Raw genomic sequence first — 25,645 nt, 5'->3', positions numbered from 1 at the left:
ACATGCTTGTAACATCAAAACTAATAGAAATTAGAGCAGTTGCAACTGGAGGTCTTATTTTTTAAAGAAAGGAATTCTGTTTTGCTCAAGGTGGTCTGTTCAAGACTCAGATAGGTGAGGAAACAAGTACTTTCAGACAGTATTTTTATGGTGAGGTATGGAGGAAAAGCTCTTTATTAAAAGTGGAAATCTCTGGCCATTGGCCTCAGCTACCCTGAGGGGAAGCTAGCTCCTATAATTTAAAACAAGACTAAGGATCAGAAGCTCCCGTTCATTGATTAATATATGCAAAGCTCCTCTTAAACAAGAAGTTGGTCAGTGGTTGTTGGAAGGGTTAAGTTTCAATATGGGGTTTAAGCTTAGCAACATCAAGACATACATTATTCCATTTTAAACTATATTTTCAGAGCCTTAGCACAGATCCAACATGGTAGTTAAGCCTATCATTTCTTTAAGCTTATCCTGCATAACGTCTCAGAAATCTGTTTCATTAAATCAGTGTAATTCCTGTGCACCAGCAAGCCCAAGAACCACATGTTCTACAAACAATGCAGAAAGTTTCCAGCACTGCTTACTATTAGCTAACAGTTGTTGGTTGTCAACACCTGTGAAGGTTGATTATTTCCCAGCTAGGAGGAGGTGGGCTCTGGAACCTTGTTGAGACTGGGGGAGGATATCCAGGAAATTGTGTACATATGACTTTAAAACACCAAACAAAACAAAAAAAAAACAAACCCCATAACAACTAATCCAAACTTCAAAAAACCGGAGAATAAGTGGCAAAAGATTCACAGTTAAAATTTTCTAGTAAAAAGCTGTCTGGTAGCTTTCATCTACTATTTTCCCTGCACTTTAACCGTGAATAATTTCCAAGATCAGAAGGGTAATAGATTATTTTTTGTAATTATTATATTATTAGTGCAAGGCCAATAAAAGAATCTATGATGTTGTCTGAGGTCATTAGCACATCGCAGGTAACTGGTGGCCCCAAAACTTTATGATTAATTTCATAAATCTATAAAAGTTCCTGTCCTGACTTGATTTATTGCTTATTTAAGATTATTTATGTAAACTAGGTTTACTAGCTTGACATTCATCCTTCTTATGTTATATTCTGGTACTATAAAAGATATCTCTTCTCTTGGCACAAGGCCTAAGGTACTGGCTTTACTGACTATTTGTCAGGTCAGGTTTTCATCATCTGTGGTGAGAAATCCCTTGCGCCTGCTGACTCAACTTCACTGAACTCATATTTAGGAGAAGCACTCTAAAAAAAATTGTTTACATTTAGAAATAAAATTAAAATATCAGGAAAGGATTGCTCAGCAACAGAGACTGATTTCAAATGGAGAGAATGAGCACCTTGAAAAGCATGTCATAGGAAATGGGTTGTATGTGCTTCACGTTTCTTAAAGGGATTAAGGATTTTAGAGCCTCCATCTGTGATGCAAAATGGGACTAAAACTGTGTACGTGTTTAGCATTTAAGATTTAAGGCAAAGAGAAAAATAATCTGAACTTTGAGATATTACCGTCTGTGTCTAGATGACTATCAGGGTATGAATACAACACATAAAATCAAGCTATAAAAAGACATTTGATCGGAGTCCTGGCAAGAAAAGAGAATTTCAAATTAAATTATACCAATGGTGACTCCCACAAAGTTCAAGAGCCAGAGTTTATCTATCTAAATCACCCTTTTCTAATGATTAGGATGGCATCAGCTTCTCTTCACAACTTTGTACTTCGTACTACAGTTCAAGTAAATGAATTTCAGGGGTTTAAAAGAAAGAAGGTTTTTTCCTCAATAAAACAGACCAAAGATGCTGTGCGGGAGCAGACTGCCATTTCAATGTTCTCTAGGAAATCAGTCAATGGCTAAGCTGTCATTTGGCTGGCGTTTCTGTGATTTTATAACAGCATCAGTCCAGTCTCCTTGCTGAGAAGAAACACAAATCAGCAGGTCATCTACTGATTTCATTAAAAGTTAATAGATTGCAACATGCCCCTGAGATTTTTTCCAGCACTGATGCTTTCTTCAACTCTTTTCAGCAGTGCCTGTCATTTTGACATGACCCCTTTTGAGCTACTTTGAACAACTGGTAGCACTGAACCATGTTCTTTCAAGCGCACATTGATCTCTCACTAGGTTCTTGTTCTGCCTTATTGATTAAAAAGAAGTCCCCATTTTCTTCCCTGAAGAGTAGATACAAACAATTCTGTGAACCTCCAAGACCAACAAAACCTGTTTGTCTATGGATATCTGCTTTAAAATTAATGGACACCGATGTCCTAGGAGGTGGGAATTAAATATGAGCTCTTCCAATGGTCAGGATATTTATGAAAGGTTCTGTGGATTTTCTGGTTTCTAGTAAAATAAGATTTTTTCCCAAGATTGAGACCCTTATGGAAGGTATTTTTCATGAACTCCTCTTCCTACAACCCACTTACATGAAACTTGAAGGAACTGAATGATCATTAAGATTTCTATATCCTGATAAATCTGTTTCTAGGTTCAGCTGCACACCAGAGCAGGGTTGAGGCGTGGGTGGGAGTGGGAAGGTGGGAGCGTTGGAGTGAGAGTAATAGGATATAGACAGTTATGCATGCATCTGGGACATGACCATAGCTTATTTTCCGTGGAAAATCAAGATAGAAAATGTGTCGGGTTTCCTAGTCTATTGTGATTAATAATATGTTTTTAGCTGGAGATCTGGCAAGCTTTCCCTCTCAAAAGACGTCCTCTGAAAGCTCATTTGGCTTCAGTGGCTAGTTTAAAGTATCTCTTGGAACAATTTAATCAAAGTTTGAGGACTTCATCTATATGTTAAATGTTGCATCAGTACCTAGTTGCCAGCCAGACAAAGATGTGATAAGTTGCACATTTGCTCTTCAGCTAGGTGGTCAGATTGTTCCTCTGACTAGGAATGATGTCCTGCTGAATAGTGGCATCCAAGATTTGCAGATGTGATGTGGGACAGAGGTACCAGTAGTCTTTTACAGTGATACAAAGCAAAAGTTAAGGTCAGGGTGATGCTTCTCAATGTGTTATATTTATTTTCTTGGGGTAAGGGTTGCTGGCAAAGCCCAGAGTAGGTGTTTAGGTTGACCTTGATAGGTACAAAATAAACAGAAAGATGCCATAACATGCAATTCATCGAAAGCATATACACAAGGGAGACAAATTCAAGCTCTTTTCAGCCTGCTTTTCTCAGGATTTTGTTGAAATTCCTCTTGCTGGTGGGTACAGTGAGAATGATCTTTACATGAACAGTCCAGTAATCAGTTACTGAATGGCCTGAAATACTGCAAAAATTATTACTAATCGCATGGTAGAATGATCAGAAAGAGCATCAAGTCAATATGACAAGAATGCACTGAACTCTTGTGATAGTCACTGCTAGATTGCAGCAAATGCTGCTGAGTTCATTAGCAGTCTTAACAGCTTTATTATTGCTTTATCAGTGCTAGCTGAAGGTGAGGAACAGACTATGACGTTTCTTCTTGGTAGAAATTTTGCTGTCATTACTGTCACTGCTGTTCCACTAAGCCAAAAGACAGAACACTTTTCACTCACTCTAAACTGCACTGGACTCTGTGTCCAAGTATGTACTTTTAATATCTCTGCATGCTGCCACCTTACTGTCCACCACAGAGCATTCTCCTTGTGCTCTGTAGGAAGGGAATGTGTTTGGAGGGACACGTCCCTACCTGTCAGGTCAGTATTCGGCCACCAGCCAAGCTCACAGGCTTTACATGTGAATTCATCCTGAACAAATTCATTCTCCTTGCAAGCAGTACAAATCCAGCAGCAGCTCACTTCTCCTTTCCTGATCACCTGCAATGCAAAATACATCCTCAGTTATAATCCTCTATAAGACAACAAAGAAGACCCCCAGCAAACACATAACACATGAGCTGTTTAAAATATGACAGGATTCCTGTGTATGGCACATTTCAAACAGCTAGAAAACATGAATCATGATTTTGTATCTATCCCTGTATATTAAAATTTATGTTTAGGAGTTCAAGGATAATCTCTAGGGACAACTCTATTTTGTTTTGGTGAGAGCAGTTCTGAGTTAAAAATACAAAACAATTATCCCTTTGGTACACAGGCATGGTTAGTGTCGTATTTTCAATCAAATTTGAGGTTTAATCTGAGAGGGGGTTGAGGTCAGAACAAGTAGTTCAGCCCACACTTGATATCTATTGAGTGGTAAAAAACAGTAAACAAAGTCAAGGGTTAGAACAAAGAGTGATTCATGCATAATACATATGTATTTACATCTACACACAAGCACATTCACATACACATAAATTCCAATTTACATGGAAGTCTCTTTGGGGCTCAATACACAGATGTAAATAGAAATTTAAATAAGAGCAAATTAAAAAACATACTGCTAAAAGGATGTATTGGTTCCTAGCAGAAAAGAAAACCATTATGCAGTGACGGAGCACATGTTTCAGAACAGCTCTTTTAGAGACAAATGTCTCTGAAAGCTTTCTTTCTTCACTGCGAGTTCTGCTAACTGTAATGATCCAGTGCTGAAAAGATGTTTTCCTTGTCTTGACTCCTAGTTTCATTACCCTGAGGCTGAAAGAAAGATTAAGGATATCTCCAGCTCATGGGGCTCTGACAGACTCTGGCCCTGTTTGTCAGGAAGGAGAAATCCAGCCTTCTTTTCAGGATCTTCCTATCCAACTATATGCAAAGATAACTACAGTAGTGAAATGCAAAATGTTTGTTTATTGAATACTGTATTTGTGGGCTTTTTTAGTTAACATTTCCTCCTGTAGTCTATGGAGAGAGTCCAATAGACTTCAGAGAGATGAAGCTGGCATTTTGTATGCTTGGTGTTTACATATACACACATACACAAACTGCACAATCTCAAAAACAGGGAAAAGATGTTTTGGAGGGTAGTAAATACCAACAATGTTTCTTCTCCAAGATTGCTGGATTATGTCACTGTGTCTTTGCCAAATCATCAATCACTTATTGCTTAGAGTAGCAATATAGAAATAAAAAGCTGCAAATGTGTTTATTACATGAATATAGAAAGGAAAGTCTGCTTTAAGGAAATTTTCCTGAATGGGCTTCTTGCCATTTTAAACTTACTACATCCATACCATTTTGATAGTGGTGGAACATGTCTTTATGTCATCCAGACATGACAGGTGGCAAATTATTTGTAGCCTAATGCAAGTGCTACTGTTTGGTAAACATAGAGTGATTTCATTTGTGTTTCCATACCTCCTGTTGTGAACACAAGATACAAATAGGCTTCTTTTTTTTTTTTTTTTTTTTTTTTTACTTTTTCTTGTAGGTGTTATTGCTGGAACAAAATAGTGGATTCCCATGGGTCACGATATTTTCAGGATCAGCCCCCAAGTGAATCACAGCCACTGAATGTTGTAGGCAATGACTAAGTGAAAATCATGTTCTTTCTCACATAAGGTGAAATTCAAATCCTGTCACACTAGAAGATTCTGCATCCCTACAAAGGGTAATTTTAGAAAACACGGGCCTGTATATGGGATCATTAAAGAAAAATATTAATCTAGGAGTCTTTCTACAATTTTGGCTTTCCTTAAGAAAAGGAGGTCCTATCCCTTGGCTTAAAAAGAAGCTTGCTTGTGTTTAGGGAAAAACACAAACTGGATATTCACATTTCTACAGCAGAAAGTAAGTGTCTGAGGCACACCTTAATCTGGCCCTTCAAGCAAGGCTCGCTGCACACTGATCGGACCATTCCGCTCTTATTCATCTGAATCCTATAGTCGTCGATGTTGAGCACACCTTCATGCCAGGTCCCAATGAGGACGTAGTCATAGCGATTGGGCTCTATGTACTGCAAGTTCATGATGTCATACCTGCAAGGGAAAAAAGAGAAAGTGAGTCACTGTCCTGCAAAAAAAGGACAAAAATTTACCTTCCCTTCTCCCTCTGCTTCTAAATATTCATGTTATCCCTTAACACCAGGGACCTGAGTTTCAAAGGAACACCAAATCCTGTAGAATTTGCAGCAGAATCATGGGAAATGGCAGCTCTGATTGCCACAAAATTGCTGATTGCCTGCCTTGCTTGCATGAAACTGTGAGTAGAAAGTTGTGGGTCCAGAAAGAACTGCACATTAAAGACAACAAACTCTGCTAAAAATGCACATGTAGACTATGTCTGGATGACGTGTTTGCATACCATTTTTCAATATGTCTTTAACATTTACTTCATGTCTACATAGAGGTTGGTTGTAGTATAGCCCTTGCTGGAAGCTCGCAAGTAGAAGTGCTCTAACTGAACTGATTTGCCATAAGTTAACTGCAAGCACTAGTTCAACTATTTATATTACCCAACACAGTGATACTGTCAGGAAAAGTTAGCAACTCAGTCAAAAAATTTACTTCCACACCCTAAGCAAGCAGGAGAGCACTTCCCCAGGCTAAGGTAAGGAAAGCATAAGAAACTGCTACAATAAACATCCAGCCTCCATCATTGTCTTCAGTGTGTTGGACCCGATGTGTGCACATCCCATAACACTAATTATTCTGTTCCTTCTTACACTCACAGAATGTGGCTTGTTTCTTAGTAGGAAATAACCAAGAAAGGAAGAATGAATATTGGAGTGTGCACAGAGAGGAAGAACCACAAAAGAGGCTGAACCTACAGCCTGGTCTTTTAAGATGAGAAGTGAGGGGGCTTTTTTTAAAAAACGGACAAGAGAAAGATGACTGAGAACCAGAAATCAGCATTGGAGCTGAAAACAATGAAGCGTCTTCCATCTTACAAGCCTGAGATCTATTGCCTTGTTTTTCTCTACTGGATTGTCTCAGTCTCTACGGAAAAAAAATCCTTTGCTTATAACGAGTGTTGCTAACCTGTATGTGCTTAAGGAATGAAAGGTAAGGTAGGCAAAGTATGAGCAATAAATAAAACTGGGATGCTCATTTGTGAGTAAAGAGAGATCTCTGCTTCTTTCTTTTCGATTCTGAGGTTCAAACATGCAAAATTTCAACTCTCTGCACTTCACAGAGGAATGAAGTGCTAAATTACTCTCTGGATCTCTTTTTTTCTTAACTGAGTCTTTGGGATCTCTCTAGTTAAAGACTATCTAAAGAAATGCATATTCACAGCTGTAATCGGACCTCAGTCTTGTAAATATGCATGCTCAGATAATGCCAGTGCCACTGCAGAGCTCCACTGAATCACATCTGAAAAGGGATTCCTGCCACTGAGTTCAATGGAGCTCCAATCAGGAGGCAGCTCCATTGGTTGGCAATTGGCTACTAATAAAGGCATTACTTAGGAAAGGGGTAAATTTCAAACTCATTAGGGAACAATCACTTCTCATATTCTAGTTCTTGCAATGGAAGCACATAAAAAAAGGAATGCTGTTTCCAGTCTTGTGAAGAATCAGTATAGCATGAAGCAGTGAGAGTCCGGCACTTCATAACGGAGACTCAGCAAACAGGAGTAAAACTCAGCAGGAATGTACATGCCTCTTCCTAACAAGAAAAATCTACTTGGATTTTAGTGAGACCTTTTATTAGACTGATACAAAATTACTTATTCTGGGCTAGAAATGAATTCAAGAAAGGAAATAAAAGATTAGTAAAATCTCACATTCCCGTAATGAAATTTTGTAATGTAATATATAAAAAATATACTACAAGGCACAGATTGGCCTTAATATTCACAATTGGATATTAATGCAATATCAATTAAGAGTTTCTTATGTTTTCTTGCAATACTATTCCCTTTTCTGTAGGTTATCTGTCAAAGGATAAAGTATGTAGACTAAAAGCTCTGACACAGTCTTACATATGACAAGTTGTACAATGTTTATAGCTTTGATAAGCAGCTTGAATTTTAAGTTAAAAAAATGTGGTTTAACAAATATCTCAGTATATTGGGGTTTGCTTAAGTTCTTTATCCTTTCCTTCTTTTTCCTAATGAAAAATTTCTGCTTTGAGCAAGAACAAGTTCAGTGCTGGAACACCTCCCTCCATTCCCTTACTTGCATATGTACAACTTCAACAAATTTGGTCTGTGTCCATGCTAAGAATTATTACCCCACAAGAAATGGGTTTGACAAGAGTTGTGAAGCTCTAAGAGAGTGAGGACCATGCTGGCCACAGGCACAGGCACAGTCTTACTCTGGTTAATCTGAGATAGCTGAATTTACCTTTTTCCATAGCCATAATACTAGACTGGCAGTGATTTTTGCTATTCTGGAAGGCAGAATGGAAAACAGTAATGCCAAGCAATGCTGGGATGTAAATGGACAAAACAAACACCCATGAATCCAAACTCCAAAAAAGCAATGCATATTTGGAAAAAAAAAAATCCTTTGCATACAAGTAAAGGAAGTCTTTGCCTTAAGCATTTGATAATTTACTCAAAGCATTGGAGTTGGCAGAGTTGTCATGACTGAAAACAGAACAGCTATCGGAAATTTTGAACTAGATAAACTTACATGGTTCTAAGTCCAAGTCTAGTCAAGGTAAAATTTTAGTTAGGTGAAATGTTTCTGTTAGTTTGTGAACCTCAGCATTTCCCCACACATCAGAGGTCCATTGTAGGAGAAATTTTCCTGCCCATTGTCGCAAAGCATTTTATGGTGAAAGGTTTATGCAAATTGTTTTTCCTAGAGAGGTAAGGACAAAGTACCTGCCACAAAGTAAAAGGAGGCAATTACCCTAGAATAGACCGGAGGTAGAAGGAGGTAGAAATGTATCTGGCCGCTGCCCTTTGCATAGGACCAAAGAAGGATGTGGCGTTGACTACAGCATCCTTCACACCTTTTCTAACCATTTCTGGAAATTTGAGTGATAAGATTACTACAGAGAAAGGAAATGGGAGCTGCCCAATGGAAATAGAAAGTGCAGCAATTTTACCAGCATATTCTTAATGACAGTATAGCAAACACATACGGTTGAGTTTCCAGACTTACATCCATGTCATTTTTCCCAGAGGCAGTGCAGTCAGCTAAATGACTGCATTTGTGTCCTTCTGATAAAAGTCTGCATTACATTTCTGCATAAAAGATCTTCAAAGAAAAGATTCTTCACAGAAGAAATGCACCTTTGAAAAAGTGCTTTGTGTTTTCTAATCTCATTTTGATAAAAGCTTGACACCATGAATTGAGCCTGAGATAGAAAAAGAGTTGTATCTGAACAAATGGTTAAGGTTTCATGAAGCTGGTAAGGGCATCAAAAGAAGAGATTATGTGAGTGCCAGACAAACATAACTACAGGCTTCTCTATCTGCTCTACCCATGATGATTCCAATTTTGTGGGAGTCAATTGCTCGAAGAATCTCACAGATTTTGAGAATAAATTATGATGAAGATTGCTGCCTTCTCAGAAGGAATATTAATTTATTTCAGCTTGTGAAGTTAATTTGTTCACATGATATGATGACAGGATACATGATAACTTTTTACACATTTGTGTGAAAAGCCAAAAAAAATAGAAAATTTCAGAGCAGACTGTCTTTGATATATTTAGGTGTTGTGTGCAGTGTTTATCTTTCCATTTTGCTGAGGTACAAAAGCTCTTTTGGGTATGGGTGCAGTGCTATAGTCTGTTCACTGATCCACAAAGAGCCTTCCATGTGAAGCTGTGGAAACATTAAAGCCAATCTGAAGCTAAATGCAATTCTGTTAAACTACTGCTGGGATACAAAGATCTGACAGACTGTAAAGATTACATTTCATATACATATAGCCATTCTCTGATATGATATTGCCCATGTCATAAATGCCACAGACTGATCCAAAGATTACAGAATGAATAACCAAAAGGTTAATTGAATTTTCTTTCCAAAACTTGCTAACTCCAGCTGTGAAAATATAAATGAGAAAAAAAAAATAAACCACCCTACCTAAAATAACCCATCAAATTCTAAATAGTGCAGGGAAACAAGAGAAATGAGCCTTGCTACAGATCAAAATGATGGATAGAATAAATTCTATCATTCTAGTACACTCAGAGAAATATCCTGATATATCCCCTTTTATATTCTGAATTCAGGAACTGTTCAGTCTAATTCTATGATTGGTACTGATGAGAGTTGTGGAAATGCTCTTGGGTGACAAAATACTAAATAAGAATTGGGCTAAAATTGGAAAATTACATCTAAACATCAAACCAAATAACTAACAGACAGAAAATGAAGTATATGCAAAGCTGGAGTAATGTTTTTATGGACACAAATGGCGTGTAAAAAGCCTAAAGCTACCCTAAGCAGCAATTTCTCTGTATTATCTAAATTATATGTGCAAGGACTTGATTTATGCATTTGTGTCAATAAGCATGTGCTTGAGTGTAAGGGAATTGCTTGCCATTACTTTCAAAGTCTGACCTAGCTGATGTGTATATTTGACTAAAAAGAATATGAAGTATACAACTCTGAACAAGAAGACCAAACCAACTAACTAGCTTTTTTTTACTAATTAAATGTAACAAAGTGTTTAAATATATACACTGTTTAAATATAACAATAGAAATAAATATAACCATAGAAATGAATATAGCAATATAGAAAATGGTAAAAAGTTGGCCAGTTTTCCCAATAAAGCTTAGTAATAGAGACAAGAGTTGCTGTGTCTTACAAATACTCTTTGAAGGCATGTGCCAGACTGAAAACTCTTGTTTGTTTCCTTTGTGCAGTGTTGGCACTCAGATGCATTAATGCAATAAGCCCAAAGATGGAGTGAGAGAGTCTTTTATAACACTTTAATAACTCAGTAGGAAAACTAACTTCAATAAAGCAGTCCCTGAGTAGGTTTCGGTTAATAATGGATTTTGTACTTCAGCAGCTGAATTAAATGTATTTATAAAAAACAAACAAATTGAAAAATCCATCTGTTAAAACAGTTTAACAGAATCTGCCAAACTAAATGAAAGGCAAAGATCTCTGTCAGCTCTCTCCCATAACAGAAACAAGGGTGACATCCAAGTCCACAAAATTGCTGTGTTACCCACTGCTTGGGTACATACTGTGTCTGCTAGGGAGGGCTAGACAGTAGCAGCTACCAAAGCTGGGACCACACCTCAAATGAGTGAAACATATAAACTTCTGTCAAAAACCCCCCAGTTATTCATCCTGCTCTACTCAGACCTGTCTTTAAACTCTGGGACTGAGCTGGCCGTATTCAGAGTGAAACAAGTTAAGGAGACCATACGGGAGCTCACCAAGCACAGGTAAATAGTCTCTGGTGAGGTTTTGGCAGAGATGTGGTTGGAAGGGGATGTACTCTACAGTCCTCCCTTCAAAACTGTGGCAAGCAAATGCTTCACTAAATTCCAGTCGTTTGTATTAGGATTTGTACATACTAAAACCCTGGTTCTGAGCCCCAGTGGTACCTCGCAGACCAAAAGTCTGTGAGATACAAGGCTGGTCATCTCCTGAAACACTAGAACTGTAGTTCCTGTCCCAATATAAGATGTAGCTATCAATATGTCATGTGTTACCAGTATTATTCCTGGTTATTGGAAAGCCTGATCCAGATAGCTTCATTTATGCCTAACTTTATGTTAGCATGCTTTTTAGCAAAACAGCCAAAGAATTCTCTAGCACCAAACCCAGTAACATTTCCCCTTCCCAACCTCTGGTTTAATTAGTTGAGACAAAACCTCTTTACCTTCCAGGGGCATCTCCCTTTTCATCAAACCAAACTTCTTCTCCAGAAACACCAATGAATGAGGATTTGAGGAGGAACTCCAAGAGCTTACTGCCATCAATTGGCTTCATAGCATCACAGAGTCCAACATGTCCAGGACAAAGGGAATGATGCATATTTTGTAGTCCATGAGCCATAGCGTATATAGCATTGATGACAAATCCCATTTTACTGTCCTGCACATAATTTTCTTCTAGGCTCTCATTGCCTACAATAATAAGAAAAAAGTGTTGGTATAAACAAAGATGAAATAACATGAATATATGAAAAAGCAATGATATGTAAAAAGAGAATTCCTTATTTCTCTTAAAAAAGCTTTAGAAGCATAAGGAGCCAGCCAGTGATTTTAAATAAATAAATAAATAAATAAATAAATAAATAAATAAATAATCAAACCATTTCTCATACCTCTAGATCTTTAATTCATTGGAAGTGAAATGCTTCATGAGAAAGTACCAGTTTAATCAAATTGTCATCTTTCATTTGTTATTTTTTGAATTTTTCCTTGTCATTCCACAATGTTATTTATGCTAAGAAGGGTTAAGCAGACCACTATGAGAATGATACGTTCCAGCTGGAGCAATTTTTAAAAGCAGTTTCCTTGTAAATTTGACTTTTTGTCACATTTGAAGATTATTTTTTCTTAATCTCATGGTTTTGAGGGTCAAGATAGCAATGTGCCTTTCAGTGTTAATAAGTAAACATTATAAATTAGAATCTCTTCTTGAGTTATCAGAAATAATAATTTTGGTTAAAAGTAGTAGTACATTTGCCAGCTTGAGATTGCTACAGAAAATCAAACAAAGTTTGATACACTAAAAGACTTTTTATGTAACTGCACCCTGAGTAGACATTGGAGCCTCTGTCTGCTGATCAGAAACAGTGTGGCAGTGAAGGTTTTCGCCACACGTAGGTTTTGCCTCTGATCTGGCGATGGGCTGCCTTTGTCAGGAGGCGCCGTTTGTGGCTGCACTTTGCATCAGACTAGTGGGTCCCGGGCTGTTCCCTGCTTCCCCTCACAAGCTGCTGAATACTGCCACTACCAACACCAAATCACTGCAGACCTCTGCTGCAGGGGTCCCAAGGCTGCTGGAAGTAAGAAACTTCCTTGTTTTGTTTCTTTTCCCTTAAGTCATTCAATAACATTATGCTCCAAACTGCAAGATGCTTTTATGTGCAGGCCTCCCACGATGCTCAGTGTTTAACAGGCATTTGCAATCCAGTCTCTGTTACTTTGTCTAAGTAACACCTTGTCTACATTAGGGAAGTAGGACGTGTGAGAGACTAGGTGTTAACTGACACTTCTCAAATCCAGGTTGGAGAAGATATTTGTCCTTTTAATATGAAGAAAGGAGGTAAAAATCTACAAGTTCACTGAAAGTTTCAAGTTAAAAAAATAGTTCCTTACCCCAATGTAGGTATGATACATCTTTCAAATGAAACCACGAGGACTATCCTTACATTTATCCTTGGAAATGGCTCTGATTTGGTAGGCCTTCTCAGCTTGCTTGCTCTACAACTCAGGAATGTCAACTTAGAATTCATTAGGACAGCAGAGATCCCAAATGCAGGGATATGTTATTTGCTTTCCCTGGGTCTCTTTGCAACTGGACAAGAAAATCTTGCTTCAGTAACTATTTTCCAGATAAGCTGAACATGGCATAGTTGTGATGGTGAATTAAAAAAACCTTATGAAAATAGCATAATCTGACTGAATGAGTTCATGTGCTCCTCACTGCCATACATTCACTGCCAGCACCATCAAGGAAGTAGCAGCTGGAGAAATTCTTTCCAGAGGTAAAATATCTGCCACTTTCTCTGCAGGAGAAGGTTCGTAGCTCCCATTCAAATCAGATGAAACCAACACCATTAAGATCGATGTTCAGAAACACAGAAAGAATAAAAGACCTTATATGCAAGGTGACAAAGTATTTACCCAGAGAAGCACAGAGTGTGCCAGTGTATATGTACCCTCTCTTATGTATGGCATAGCCTAGACATCTGTTGCACCTCTGTGTTAACATGCAGACTCAATATACTATCTCTAGGTGTGTTTTATCTGCTGATTAGTCCCACAGGATTAGCACACTGTGAATTTATCACTAATTCTGCTTTCTTGTAGTTAGAAAACGAAAGTGTTCTCCTTCCCTAAGGGAATGAGAGGCAGAAAGCACCTAAGGCCAAGTGCAGCAGTCTTCTCTTTCTTGTGAAGCTTCTAGGCAGTTGTGGAAGAGATCACAAAATGAGTGATAGTGCACTGCACTCACTATCTCCTGTTTTCCACATGAAATTTTATCTTGGATACTTCCTTATTTTCTCAATTAGGTAAAAAAAAAACCATCAGTAATGCTTGCAGGAGATAACGGGAGTATCCATATGCGTTTCCTGAGGCAAGCATTCATGTGGCTGCTGGAGGTAGAAAACTAAATGTAACAGAACCTGTCAATTTTTATAAAGAGGCCATTTCCCTCAAGTACATATTAACTCAGTAAAACATGCTTTAGTTTCTCATATTTCAATATAATATGCATACCTCGAAAGAGAATAAATATTTGATGGTGGAAAGATTTGCTTTTGACTATTTAGGAGTGAACATCTAGCTTACACTAAGGCTTCAAGCACATAGTCCCATACTGCAGAGGTGAATACCTTAATGTCACCTATAAAATAATTGTATTGTAGTAGAAAGCAGTATGTGAAGCATTTTACAGTAATGAATTGTCTCCAACTCAGTAATATAAACATCCCTATGGTAAATAAGATATTTTCCAGCAAATTGAGCATGAGAAATCATACTTTACCTGAACTTAACTTCTTAGAGTCAAAATCCACTTTATTTTATTTTCATTATAAGTTATTGGCATACTCATGCATTTGAACTTCTAAAAATTCACTTACGATCATCAGTAAGAAACATGTGGATTTTTAAAACTAATGAAATAATGTAATTATGTTCAGCTGTAAATAAAAGAGAGGCCATCAATGTTCAATTAATTTTTCATAGGGCAGCTTTTTAATGAATGCAAGAACTTTACTGTATTTTTATGGGGCTTCTCTATAAAGGCGTATTTTTCTTCAGTGGGTCTTTGAAATGTAACAAAGGGCAAAGCAGAACTCTGAACTGTGAAACTTTTTTTTTTTCTTTCTCTCTCATCCTTTGGAAACAAATACCATTTATCTACAAAGATGAATTTGAACACTAAGGTTTATTAACATTAAAACCAAAAATGTATTTTGTTAGATTTCATCCTTTTTTTTTTTTAATTTTAGAGACCGTAGCTTTCACTAAGCAAAGAAAAATTGTACATTGTGTGAGTACTGGATTAATTGATGTCACTCGAATTAGGCCATTACTTTTTTGCATGACCTTGAAGAATTCAGGTGTCCTAAATGTCATACTTACTTATTTTTTTATTGGGTGTAATGCAAATCTTCCTTTAATAACTTAATTTTAATACTTTTTCAATAGTCTGGGTCTTTTTTCTTATCATAGTTTTAATTTTAGTCTTTGTTTCTGTCAGTAAATCTTGAAGGAGGAGCGTATATACACACATACACTACTAAATGAAAGAGAAAAAATAACACGAAACAAAACAAACAAACAAACAAACAAAACACCAACTAAAAAAAGCCCCAAACACTGCACTCTGGCTGCACACAACTGAAAAATGCTTCCAATACCACTAAAAGTGATACCTATGTACAAGGGGAAGGAAAGAAGGGAGGACAGCCCAAATTTTCATGAAACTCACTGTGAGTCTTTCACCATAAAGTGCCTCACAGCTAATCAATATTAGCTTCAGCTAAGTACTTAGAAGGACCTGAATGTGAAATAATCATGAATGTAGTCTAGTGCTTGTGCTGTGAAGTCAGTGTGAAGCAAACAGTGCTCTTGAGAACAGAGAGAGTATTTTGCAAATCCCACTTGACCAACTGAAAAAAAGAAAAAACATGCTATCAGAATTATGGCAAGACATGAGTTAACTTTCATGTGAAAATAAAGATAGGAGAAGTCAATATTCAATATGAAACTAAGCACAATGGATTATTCATTTGCAGTCCTCAGAAAGGCTAGGGCAGGAGAGAATTTGTAATGGAAAGAAATGTAAAAACATTTTGGTTGGGGAATATGATGAATACCTAGCCAGTTGGCAAATTTTGAACAAAAACATGTATTTGATAAAGAACACAGTCTGTTCATAGATGAGTCTTGATTAGATTAAAAAGCCAAAATCTGTTGAGTAAAATTGTTATAAATTATAATGTTTCATCTGGAATAGGCAGATAGTTTTATGGTTTGATACTGTCATCTGCTGAATATTTAAGATCACATAAAAAAATCGATTTTGGTGTCTTAGTCTACTTAGTAAACCAAGTTACTAACTCGGTCTATCTATTATGAGAACTGTGTTCTTTTCTGGTGGTCCTGACAAAGGTATGAAGGTATTAAAAATTGTATATACCGCTTTCTTTATTTGTAGTGGTTCTTCCCAGGTTTGACATGCTTCATGGGTAGGTCATATAAGATTTTAGCTTTGTTCCAGGTTACAACGTTGTAGTGACATTCAATATGAGTGCTAATTTATACCAAAAAAAATTTCTGTAAGGACAACTGAGGCTAAATTGCTGGGAAAATGAAATAAAAGAAATCTCTCGTGCTTTGGTTGCATACTTGGGTTGCATGTGTAACAACTTGGCACAAAGCTATGCCAAAGAGTAAAGAAGGCTCCCCCAAAAACTCCAGGTAGCAGAGCAAATATGATCTGGTAGAGCAGTACCAAGGCTCATAGCAATTGTTCATATGCATTGGACAAATTCTGGAGGCAAGTTTCTTATGCTATCCTTCAGTCCCAACATACAGCGCCTTAACCACAGGATGGCCAAACACTGGAAAAGGCTTCCTAAAGAGGAGGTCACTGCCTCAAGCCTGTCAGCATTTGGAGCCATATGGACATTGTAGGGCCCTTCCAGCAGAACTGGATTTAAAAAACTCCAACAAAACAAAAGAACCCCCAATGGCTCTGAGAAAACATTTTATCTGGCTCTGTACAAGTTTGTGTAGAGATGTATTAGTGTCATAGTGTATCCTTGGAAAACAATGGAAGTCAATATCTTACAGTGTCCCATGCTAGAAAAGACCTGACAAACTGACCATAACAAATTTGTGCCTTAGGACCTTGCAAGGCACAGGGCAGAAGGTCAACACATTGAACTGACCAGTCCTTTTAAATCCAGGACTTGAAAAATAAGAACTAAAGACTATTCTGGAAACTAAAAGACACATGAAATGTGATGAGCAAACGTAGTTCACAGTGATTTTAGTAAAATTTTAGGATATTTGGTTGCTTAGAAAGATTTGAGAATATTTAGTTAGATGCTTAACTATTTAATTATGGTTTTATCTTTGGATACATAGGAGAGGAAATATAATCAATTCTACATTTTTGTTTTGTCACCAATTTCTTGAATCATATTTTTTTTTTCATTTTATTTAGAAACATAGAATCACTTAGGTTGGAAAAGAATTGCATCCAACCGTTAACCTTACACTGCTAAGCCCACCACTAAGTCATGTCCCTAAGTGCCATATAGACACATCTTTTAAATACCTACAGTGGTGGTGACTCAACCACTTCCCTGGGCAGGCTGTTCCAATGCTTGATGACTCTTTCAATGAAGAAATTTTCCCTAATAGAAAAGGAACATAGGGTGCATTTGATTGCCTCATGCAGAGCATTGATAAAGATGTTCAATAGCACTTAAGTCCTGGGCAACCCCACTGGTAACCAGCTGCCAGCTGGATTTAACTCCACCCACCATCGCCCTCTTGGCCTGACCATGCAGTTAATTTTCTACTCAATAAGAACTACACTTGTCCAAGCTATGAGCAGCCAGTTTCTCCAGGAGAATTCTGTGGGAAACAGTGTCAAAGGCTTTACCAAAGTCCAGGTTGACAATGTCCACAGCCTTTCCTTCATCCACTAGGCTCATCACCTGGTCACAAAAGGAGATCGGGTTGGTCAAGCAGGACCAGCCTTTCACCAAGCCGTGCTGGCTGGGCCTGATCCCTTGGTTGTCCTGAATGTGCCATGTGATGGCACTTGGGATGATCTATCGGTTCTATAACCTTTCCCAGCACCAAGGTCAGGCTGACAGGCATATAGCTCCCCAGATCCTCCTTCTGGCCCTTCTTGTGAGTAGGTTTCACTTTTACCAACCTCCCATTGATTGACACCACCCTCATTATACAGGACTGTTGAAAAATGATGGAAAGTAGCTTGGCAAAAACATCTGCCAGCTCCCTCAATACTCTTGGGTGGATCCCATCCTGTCCCATAGATTTATGGGTGTCTAAGTGATGTAGCTGATCACTGACCATTTCCCCTCAGATTTTGAGGGCTTCATTCTGTTCCCTGTTCCTGTCTCCAGCTCAGGGGCTGGATGCCCCAAGAACAACTGGTCTTACTATTAAAGACTGAGGCAATGAACGCATCAAGTACCTCAGCCTTTTCCTCATCCTTTGTCACTATACTTCCTCCCACATCCAAAAAATGATGGAGATTCTCCTTAGGCCTACTTTTGTTACTGATGTATTTATAGAAACATACTTTACTGTCTTTTACAGCAGTAGCCAGATTGTGTTCTAGTTGGGCTTTGACCCTTCTAATTTTCTCCTTGCATAACCTCATGACATCCTTTTAGTCCTCCTGAGTTGCCTGCCCCTTTACCCAAAGGCCATAAAATCTCTTTTTTTCCTGAGTTCCAGCCAAAGATCTGTGTTCAGACAGGTTAGCCTTCTTCCCTAATGGCTTATCTTTCAGTACATGGGAACATTTAATAATGGCTAATCCTCTGAACAACCATGCCAATCTAAGATTCTATGAAATAATTTTTGCAAAGGGCTTCATTTGTTTTAACTCATTTGTCATTATTTGTTCAGATATTTTACAAATATTGCCAGTTTACTCCCTCTTATGACATCTTTTTATGATATCTTTTACATTATCTAACATCAAAGATAACAACAAAATTATTTAACAATGTCACTTTAAGGAACTGTAAAGTGAATGACGCAGATTATAATGCCTCTAGATGTGGTTAGTACAATGATGGAGCATTCAAAACCTGTGCACTAACTGGTTTTTCTCTTCATATCACCTTCTCAGTAACAAATGCATTCTGTTCAAAAATATTATATGGTTGAATAAAATCCTCACATCTTGATGGTATAAAGAGAACTTCTGTTCATGCTGCTGTGCTCATTATGTCCAAATATAAATCACAGGAAACAAGTCAGTTATTCTATATGAAAACATCAAAAAACTCACCTCTTCCAGCCCACAATCAAATATACAGTAACAAGAATTTCTGAAGTTTTAGTTTTGTAAGTAACTGCCTGTTTTCCAGGCAATTCAAGCTGATTGCCTATGAGGGAAGGCCAGGAGATGTTATTTGGTGATCAGAACAAGCAACTGCGGATCAGTGCCACAGGTTTCACTTGTCATGGGTTGTCTCAATGCTGTCTATATGTGCAAGCTAATATGAGCACCAACAATGTGTTGAAAAATTGTTATTTGTGTGTGTGTGTGTGTGTGTGTGTTTTGCCAAGCCAAAAGATGGTCATAAATAAAGAGGCTTTGTTTCAGTCTCAGTTAAAAAAAATTTGTAATTTTCATGAGAGAGAATTGATAGGCTGAAAAAATTGTCAGAGACCATAATAAATAAATTCAATTTACAACAACTGATCCCAAAATGGTAAATTGTTTCTTTTATGACTTCTGCTCCAAGGAAACCAGTTACTATGTGGTTTTCAAAAAAAAGAGGACCACATGTGTAATGGTTACCCCTGCACTTCATACTTTGATGTCTGTATCTTTGCAGCAGACAGGCAAATCTCAGAGACAGCTAAATACAGTGAAAGAAAGAAGAGAAAGGAGATACAAGGAGGATAGAAGAGCTATCAAAAGGGCACAAGATGAAACAGGTAACTCAATTTCCATTCTACGTGAACCATTTGTTTGATTGGAGGGAGCTCCACTATTTGTCACGTAAGAATGAGGAAGGATGTATTATTTAAGAATAGAGGTCTTTCCTTAACTGCCTCCTGAGCATCATGTCACCACTATGTAGAAAACAATGCATGTCTCTATACAGAACTGCAAGTTGCTCCGCCCTTTGGCAAGAAGAGACGAAGCAGAGCTTTCACAGGGGCAGCTAAAAGGAAGAAATATCTTATAATATGAGGGTTCTACATCTGAATTCAAAACATGCTGATAAACATTTGACATCTTACAGTACTCATGAAGCAAAAAATGGAGTTCATAGGGTTGCAGACTTTGTTTTCATGGTGTCATTAAATCAGAAAGGGTTTGCTTCCATTCTTCAGATGCTTTTTATTTCCCCAAGCAACGAGATTCAATTTCTGCAATTACATTTGATGTATTTTTCCCTGAAAAGCTAGGATACCGTTACAGTTACCAGTTGAGATACCCTGCTATTTTCTTTCTGAGCATGAGGAAATCTATGAGACTCCCAGATACTACTGCTTTGTTAAATCTAGTGAATGCTGCTTTTTAATTAGGATTAGTGTACTTCTATTCTTGTATATAACTGGAGAGAAGAGAAAGCCATTCAAAAGTTGGGCATTCAGCAAAATCTTCTCAAAAATTTGCACTAGAATTCTCTAAGGCATTAACAGGATGGTGATTGCACCAATATTTGTAGGCAAGGGGTTATTAATTTTCACTAGCAATTGGTCAAATCACTGACAAACTTTATTCTTCTGGAATAAGGTTGATATTAAATTTTAAAGGGTTTGGTTGGTTTTTTGGGGTTTTTTACACATATTTTTACCAACGTATCTTTCGCAGATGTCAACTTAATGGCTAAAGGAAATCAAAATGTGAATTCAGCAATCAAAGCACAGGTTTTCCCTCATTTCACGTGTCTAAAACCTGAACCTTGGAAGATTAGTCCACTTTTTAGATATACACCACCAGTGTATTCAGTTTCCCTGTCTGTTTTTGTGAGGATGCCACATTATTCCTCTGTATTTGAAAGGAAATGTCTTTCTTTTGTCTCTCTCTGTGTGTCAGAAGCAGTGGGGAAAGATTAAAATTAAATTTATTTTCTTCGTTCTCTATATCATGTTATGTAAGCACATTAGGGCTTTAAGAGCTTAGTGTCAAAGACTCTGGAATGAGTCTGGCATACACAAATACAACAGTGCCACAGTGAAGCTGAAATATTATGAGGAAAAATGACTGCACAAGTCGCTGACTCACTCATTAACCAGATGCAGATGGAGTCTCAGTCTCTAGGCACAGGGCAAGAGAAAGGGGACTGAGCAGTGCTGCCAGCCTTACGCCAAGTCTGAACTCATGGGTCCAGTCCATCCACCACGCGACTTGGGAGCAAAACAAAAGGAAACTGATCTCTGCTCCTTCATTTCCCAGTCTGCAAACTCTGCTAAACAGACGTAAGAGTCTGAAGCTTGTTTTTCTCCCTGCCCTTTCTGCCTCTCCCCACGGACATTCAGACTCTCACACAATTATGGCTCCAGGAAAAGCACATTTAAGATGTAAACACCAAGTGACAATGCACATAATTCATGCTTACGCTGTGGGAAATGATAAAGCTGTGTTCAAATATGTCTTCGTCCAAGTGAACAGAGAAAGCTTTCTTCTTCTGTCTCCTTTCTAATGACCTGAAGAAGCTCAGCAGGTGATGACAAGACTGTCATTTTCCTAAAGCTGGCTGCAGCTTCAAGTGAATATGAAGATTGGGTGTGCCTGATGTATGGACATGACAGTTCAGGGGTGAGCAGACAGAGCGTGTCTGGGTAAGATACTACATATTCATAAACACTCTCAGCTGATGTGCAATGCTGCAGCCCCTGTTTGCCTTCAGAAGAGGCTAGAGGGAGGCTGGAGGCCTTTGCAGCAGCTGCCAGTGTGGCTTTGCCAGAATTGCATCATTGAAGTGGGAGGTAGGTAGGGGCAAAACAGGCCTATGGTGGAGAAAAAGTTCCTTTTCCCCTTCTCCATAAATTTGCATTGCCTGTTCTGTCTCTTGTATTGGCTAGCAGCAGAAGAAAGGACTTCAAGGGAAATATAATGCACCACCTAAGGGCCATGCACAGCTGTCTACATGCCAGCTACCCCAGAAGAGTGGTGTCTCACTTCACCCTGGCAAGGTGTAGCTCTGTACCATCACAGGTTTGCAACATATGCAGGTTATTCCCATGCGTTTATAACTCCAACACTCAGAACTGAAAGAAACTGATTACAGAGTTGAAAAGTTGTAAGAATACATGTCCACAACAGTGTTTATAGCAGCAGGAGAAGGAGCAAGAAGCAAACAGAGAAATTCCACAACAGCTCAATGTAGAGGGGAAACTCTGTTAAATGAAGGTCTGCAGAGATCCACTTAGAGCAGATGGCTTGACAGAAGCTCGTCAGCCTAATAAAGCTTCTGTAGGGGATAACAGTATGGCCCGAAGCTTCTGTGTTTCTTCCCACTGGTCTAGAATTCTTCATAAGAAATTTTATTTATGAAAAAAATCTAGGGTTTATGGCCCTATGAGAATGATATGATGAGATTCTTTCTCCTCTAAACAAGCCTGCAAGCTGGCATTTTAAACCTCTTCTGTACATATCCACTGCTATTAGCTGTTAAAGGCTTGGCAGGAAAATTTAGCATTGCTTCCCTTTGTTCCTAGCTTCTAGTGGAATATTCATGATGAAATAGCTCTGCAGTGAAGACTGGCTTTTAATGGAATAGAAATGGGAGGATCTACAAAGTATAGCTCAGTGCAAGGTGAGAAAAAACCCAGCCCACTTAAAAAAAAAATCCATACTTGTGATATTTGCATGGGTACTTCAGGGAGACTACCTTGAGAAATACAATTCAGAGAATATTTAACAGTGAAGCAACATAACAAAAAACTGCCCAAAATTTCAAGTTTTAAGGGTTTTGATTACCTCATTTTGGCTATTATCTTGATTCCTATCCTTTGGAATTAATAGACTAGAAAACAACAGAAGAAAATAACTGTACTTATTTGAAATAAATTTCTGTATCTTGTATTCCCAGGCAAGTATCAGTACAAATGGTTTGAAAAGAAACATGACTTTGTATTTATGAGCCATCATTTTCATGGCTGTATTCATATGCCAAACCTGAAGTATACTTAAAACTGCCCTAATGCACATAAAATTATTGATGTTCATTATTATGCACATTCTAATGCATATGTCTGGAATTAAGTCCATCATGAAGCAAGTAAGCTGCAAATATAATTCACCTACTTGATGATTAAAAAAATAATCAATATTTGCCCCTTCTAGCTTATGGAAGTACATACATGATCAAAATACTGCGATCACCTATTGGAAAACTCATGGAACTGATCAAAAATCACATGAAAGTAACGGTGGCTTATTACGGTCAAATACCAAACATAATTCTCAAGGCATAAAACTATAAATCCATAAAACTCTGATTGTGATCCTGAACATGGTCAGAAGAAATTTAGGCTTTAAAAAAATCTACTTTAATTCAGAGAGTTAGGACATAACATTAAATGACATGTTCATTCCAAAAACAGACAATATAGAACATAATCTGAAGTGACTCTATAATCTTTCTTAGAGACAGAGAGTAACTATTATGAGAGCTTGACAAATAATTATTATGACTAGTTTGGTTTTCTTAAATGGTAGACTGTGTACAATCTGCTGGCAAAATGACCACATCATGTTCTATAACTTATTTGAAGTGTTATTTACCTTCTGCAGCAATGTATTATTTTGCAATTCCTATTTTACTTAGAAATTAATATTGCATCTTAAAAACAGGAAAAAATATGCCAGATGATTTTTTTTCTTTGATTGAATGGTTTGTATTAGTAATCAGCAGATGCTGATTTCAAATCCTAATATAATATTTGAAATCCATCTTATTATTTCATTAGCTGACTAAAATTCAATGCTGACAAAGGCATTTGAAAGGTCAAGCTCAGCCTTTGCATTTAAATGACATAGGCAACAACCCAATTACTTCAGTGGAAGATTCATAAACAGGCTGAATGGAATGGAGGGCTTTTGCCCTGTCTCATCCAGGTGAGAGGCTATACTCTGAGCAGGTATCATGATCCCGCACCCCCAATTTAATCTTTGACTGGGATTCTTTATTTTGTTTTGGTTTTAACTATTTTTTCTTCATTTCTTCTGTATCCTTTCCTGGGAACATGACAACAGGGAATTTAGTGTGTTATTCTTACTGTGTATCCTATAGTTTTTTCTGTTAGTCACAGTTCAACAACAAACTATCTCTGAGCCTCTCTCTCTCAGACTCTGCAGGGTCCCACAATTGCCCATGCTCTTAAAGCCTCAGGCACCATTTTAATGCGATTATTATTTAATGTGGTTGTTATCGCAGAGACCTTGGATGTGCCTGCTTCTCTTGGTTTCTTTACAGCCTTCCTCCAGTGCCATTCTGGATCCTGACCAAGTTTATGCAAGGACAAGATTCCACTGAGCCCATTTTCTACATGACCTGAACTCCTGTGGAAAAACAATTAAAAAGAAAGAAAACCCAAATTCATTCTTCTCCTATCCCTCCAGTAGCTATGTAACCTTGCTGCCTTATTTGCATACTTAATTAAAGACATATTTAGAACTACTATTCTTAACAGATCAGTTATTTGGAACAAGTTTAGCAGATAATAAATTGCTGCTACTCTTACGTGAGGCAGGAATGAACACAATTAATATCAAATTAATTTACAAATGTAAAGGAATATTTTTATGTTATTTGGCTACTTTAATGAAGTTTTTCACTCTTAATGAAAGGAAAAAGAAGTCAAATTAGATACCTTTACAGATATTACATTGTAACATACAATGGTAGAAAAATGGAAAACACGGGACTGATTAAATTTCCAGTTCCATGCTTTTCATATGAAGCCTGAGACTATCTGAAAGAGACTGAACTCAGTAATTGTCCTGCAGCTTTCAGAACATTAACCACCTTACATACTTACATTAGGAACCTGAATACATATTCAGGCACCTAATTAATTGACTTGATTAATACCTGAATTTCTCTAGCTGGTGTTGATTTTCATGGGAATTAAGGGAGATCAGCACCCTTAAAAAGCAGGCCAATTTATCTAGGGCTCAGAGCATGCACTTGAGGAGCTAATTTTGAGCATCTTCATCAGAAAAGGCTGCTTCAGTGTTGAAAATAAGCAACCTTCATATTAACTATGGAATATATCCCCACCAAATGGGGCAAAGGAGTTAAAAAAAATCCATTCTCTGAATATGTTAAATATTTGGCACCAGCACAACATCCAAAACTAATAGGATCTATAGATTAGAGTGGAAAAATATGATGAAAGTAATAAAATTCACATATTCATCTGTGCTCCTATATGGGATGGAGATCAAAAATGGAACAAATCACAAACTCTTTTCCATCCATTGATCTAGACCTGTAAACATCTAAGTACTGGCATCATGGTTGTCTGTGTACAGGCATGAGATCCTGAGGACTTCAAATGTATAAGATAATATTTCATGTTAACAGACCAAGCACTCTCCCCATTGTAGGTCACAGACTATCTGGTCTGTTCCTATTTTAAATTCAAGAGGTTCTGTATGAGGACAAAGAACAGCCAGGAAAGATATCTAATATTAATTACTCTTTGAATCGTTTTTGATTTAAGATGGGCTTCAGAATTCTTGCATGACAGTGTACCACCCATCAGCCAGCACTACACGTTTCTCTTCCTTTTCATTATTTCTGGTTTTCTTATTATTCTAAAAGAATAAACCATTTCTTCCTTGCTTCTCTTCGTAATGCTAAGATCTTATTAAAAACACCAGCATTAGCCGTCTGAATACAAATCAGTATGAACACCAATGTATCTTACTTCAGTGGAAATATAGC

The 25,645-nt window shown here is 37.6% G+C and overlaps 1 protein-coding gene across 9 annotated transcripts in view; it reads right to left on the bottom strand.

Moving 5' to 3' along the window:
- GRM1 (glutamate metabotropic receptor 1) overlaps positions 1 to 25,645 on the bottom strand; it is a 182,294-nt gene that overhangs the window by 34,203 nt on the left and 122,446 nt on the right. For all 9 annotated transcript variants that reach the window (XM_064649055.1, XM_064649058.1, XM_064649057.1 and 6 more), the window contains exons 5-7: positions 11,651 to 11,897; positions 5,711 to 5,879; positions 3,711 to 3,837 (exon numbers count right to left, since the gene is read on the bottom strand). In XM_064649055.1, the coding sequence (XP_064505125.1) occupies positions 3,711 to 3,837; positions 5,711 to 5,879; positions 11,651 to 11,897 (543 nt within the window). The remainder of the gene's footprint in view (positions 1 to 3,710; positions 3,838 to 5,710; positions 5,880 to 11,650; positions 11,898 to 25,645) is intronic.

This window comes from Pseudopipra pipra, chromosome 3 (genome assembly GCF_036250125.1).
Source record: "Pseudopipra pipra isolate bDixPip1 chromosome 3, bDixPip1.hap1, whole genome shotgun sequence".
Taxonomy (NCBI): domain Eukaryota; kingdom Metazoa; phylum Chordata; class Aves; order Passeriformes; family Pipridae; genus Pseudopipra; species Pseudopipra pipra.
Note: the sequence above shows the minus strand (reverse complement) of the source record. Positions and strands in the feature narration are given on the sequence as shown.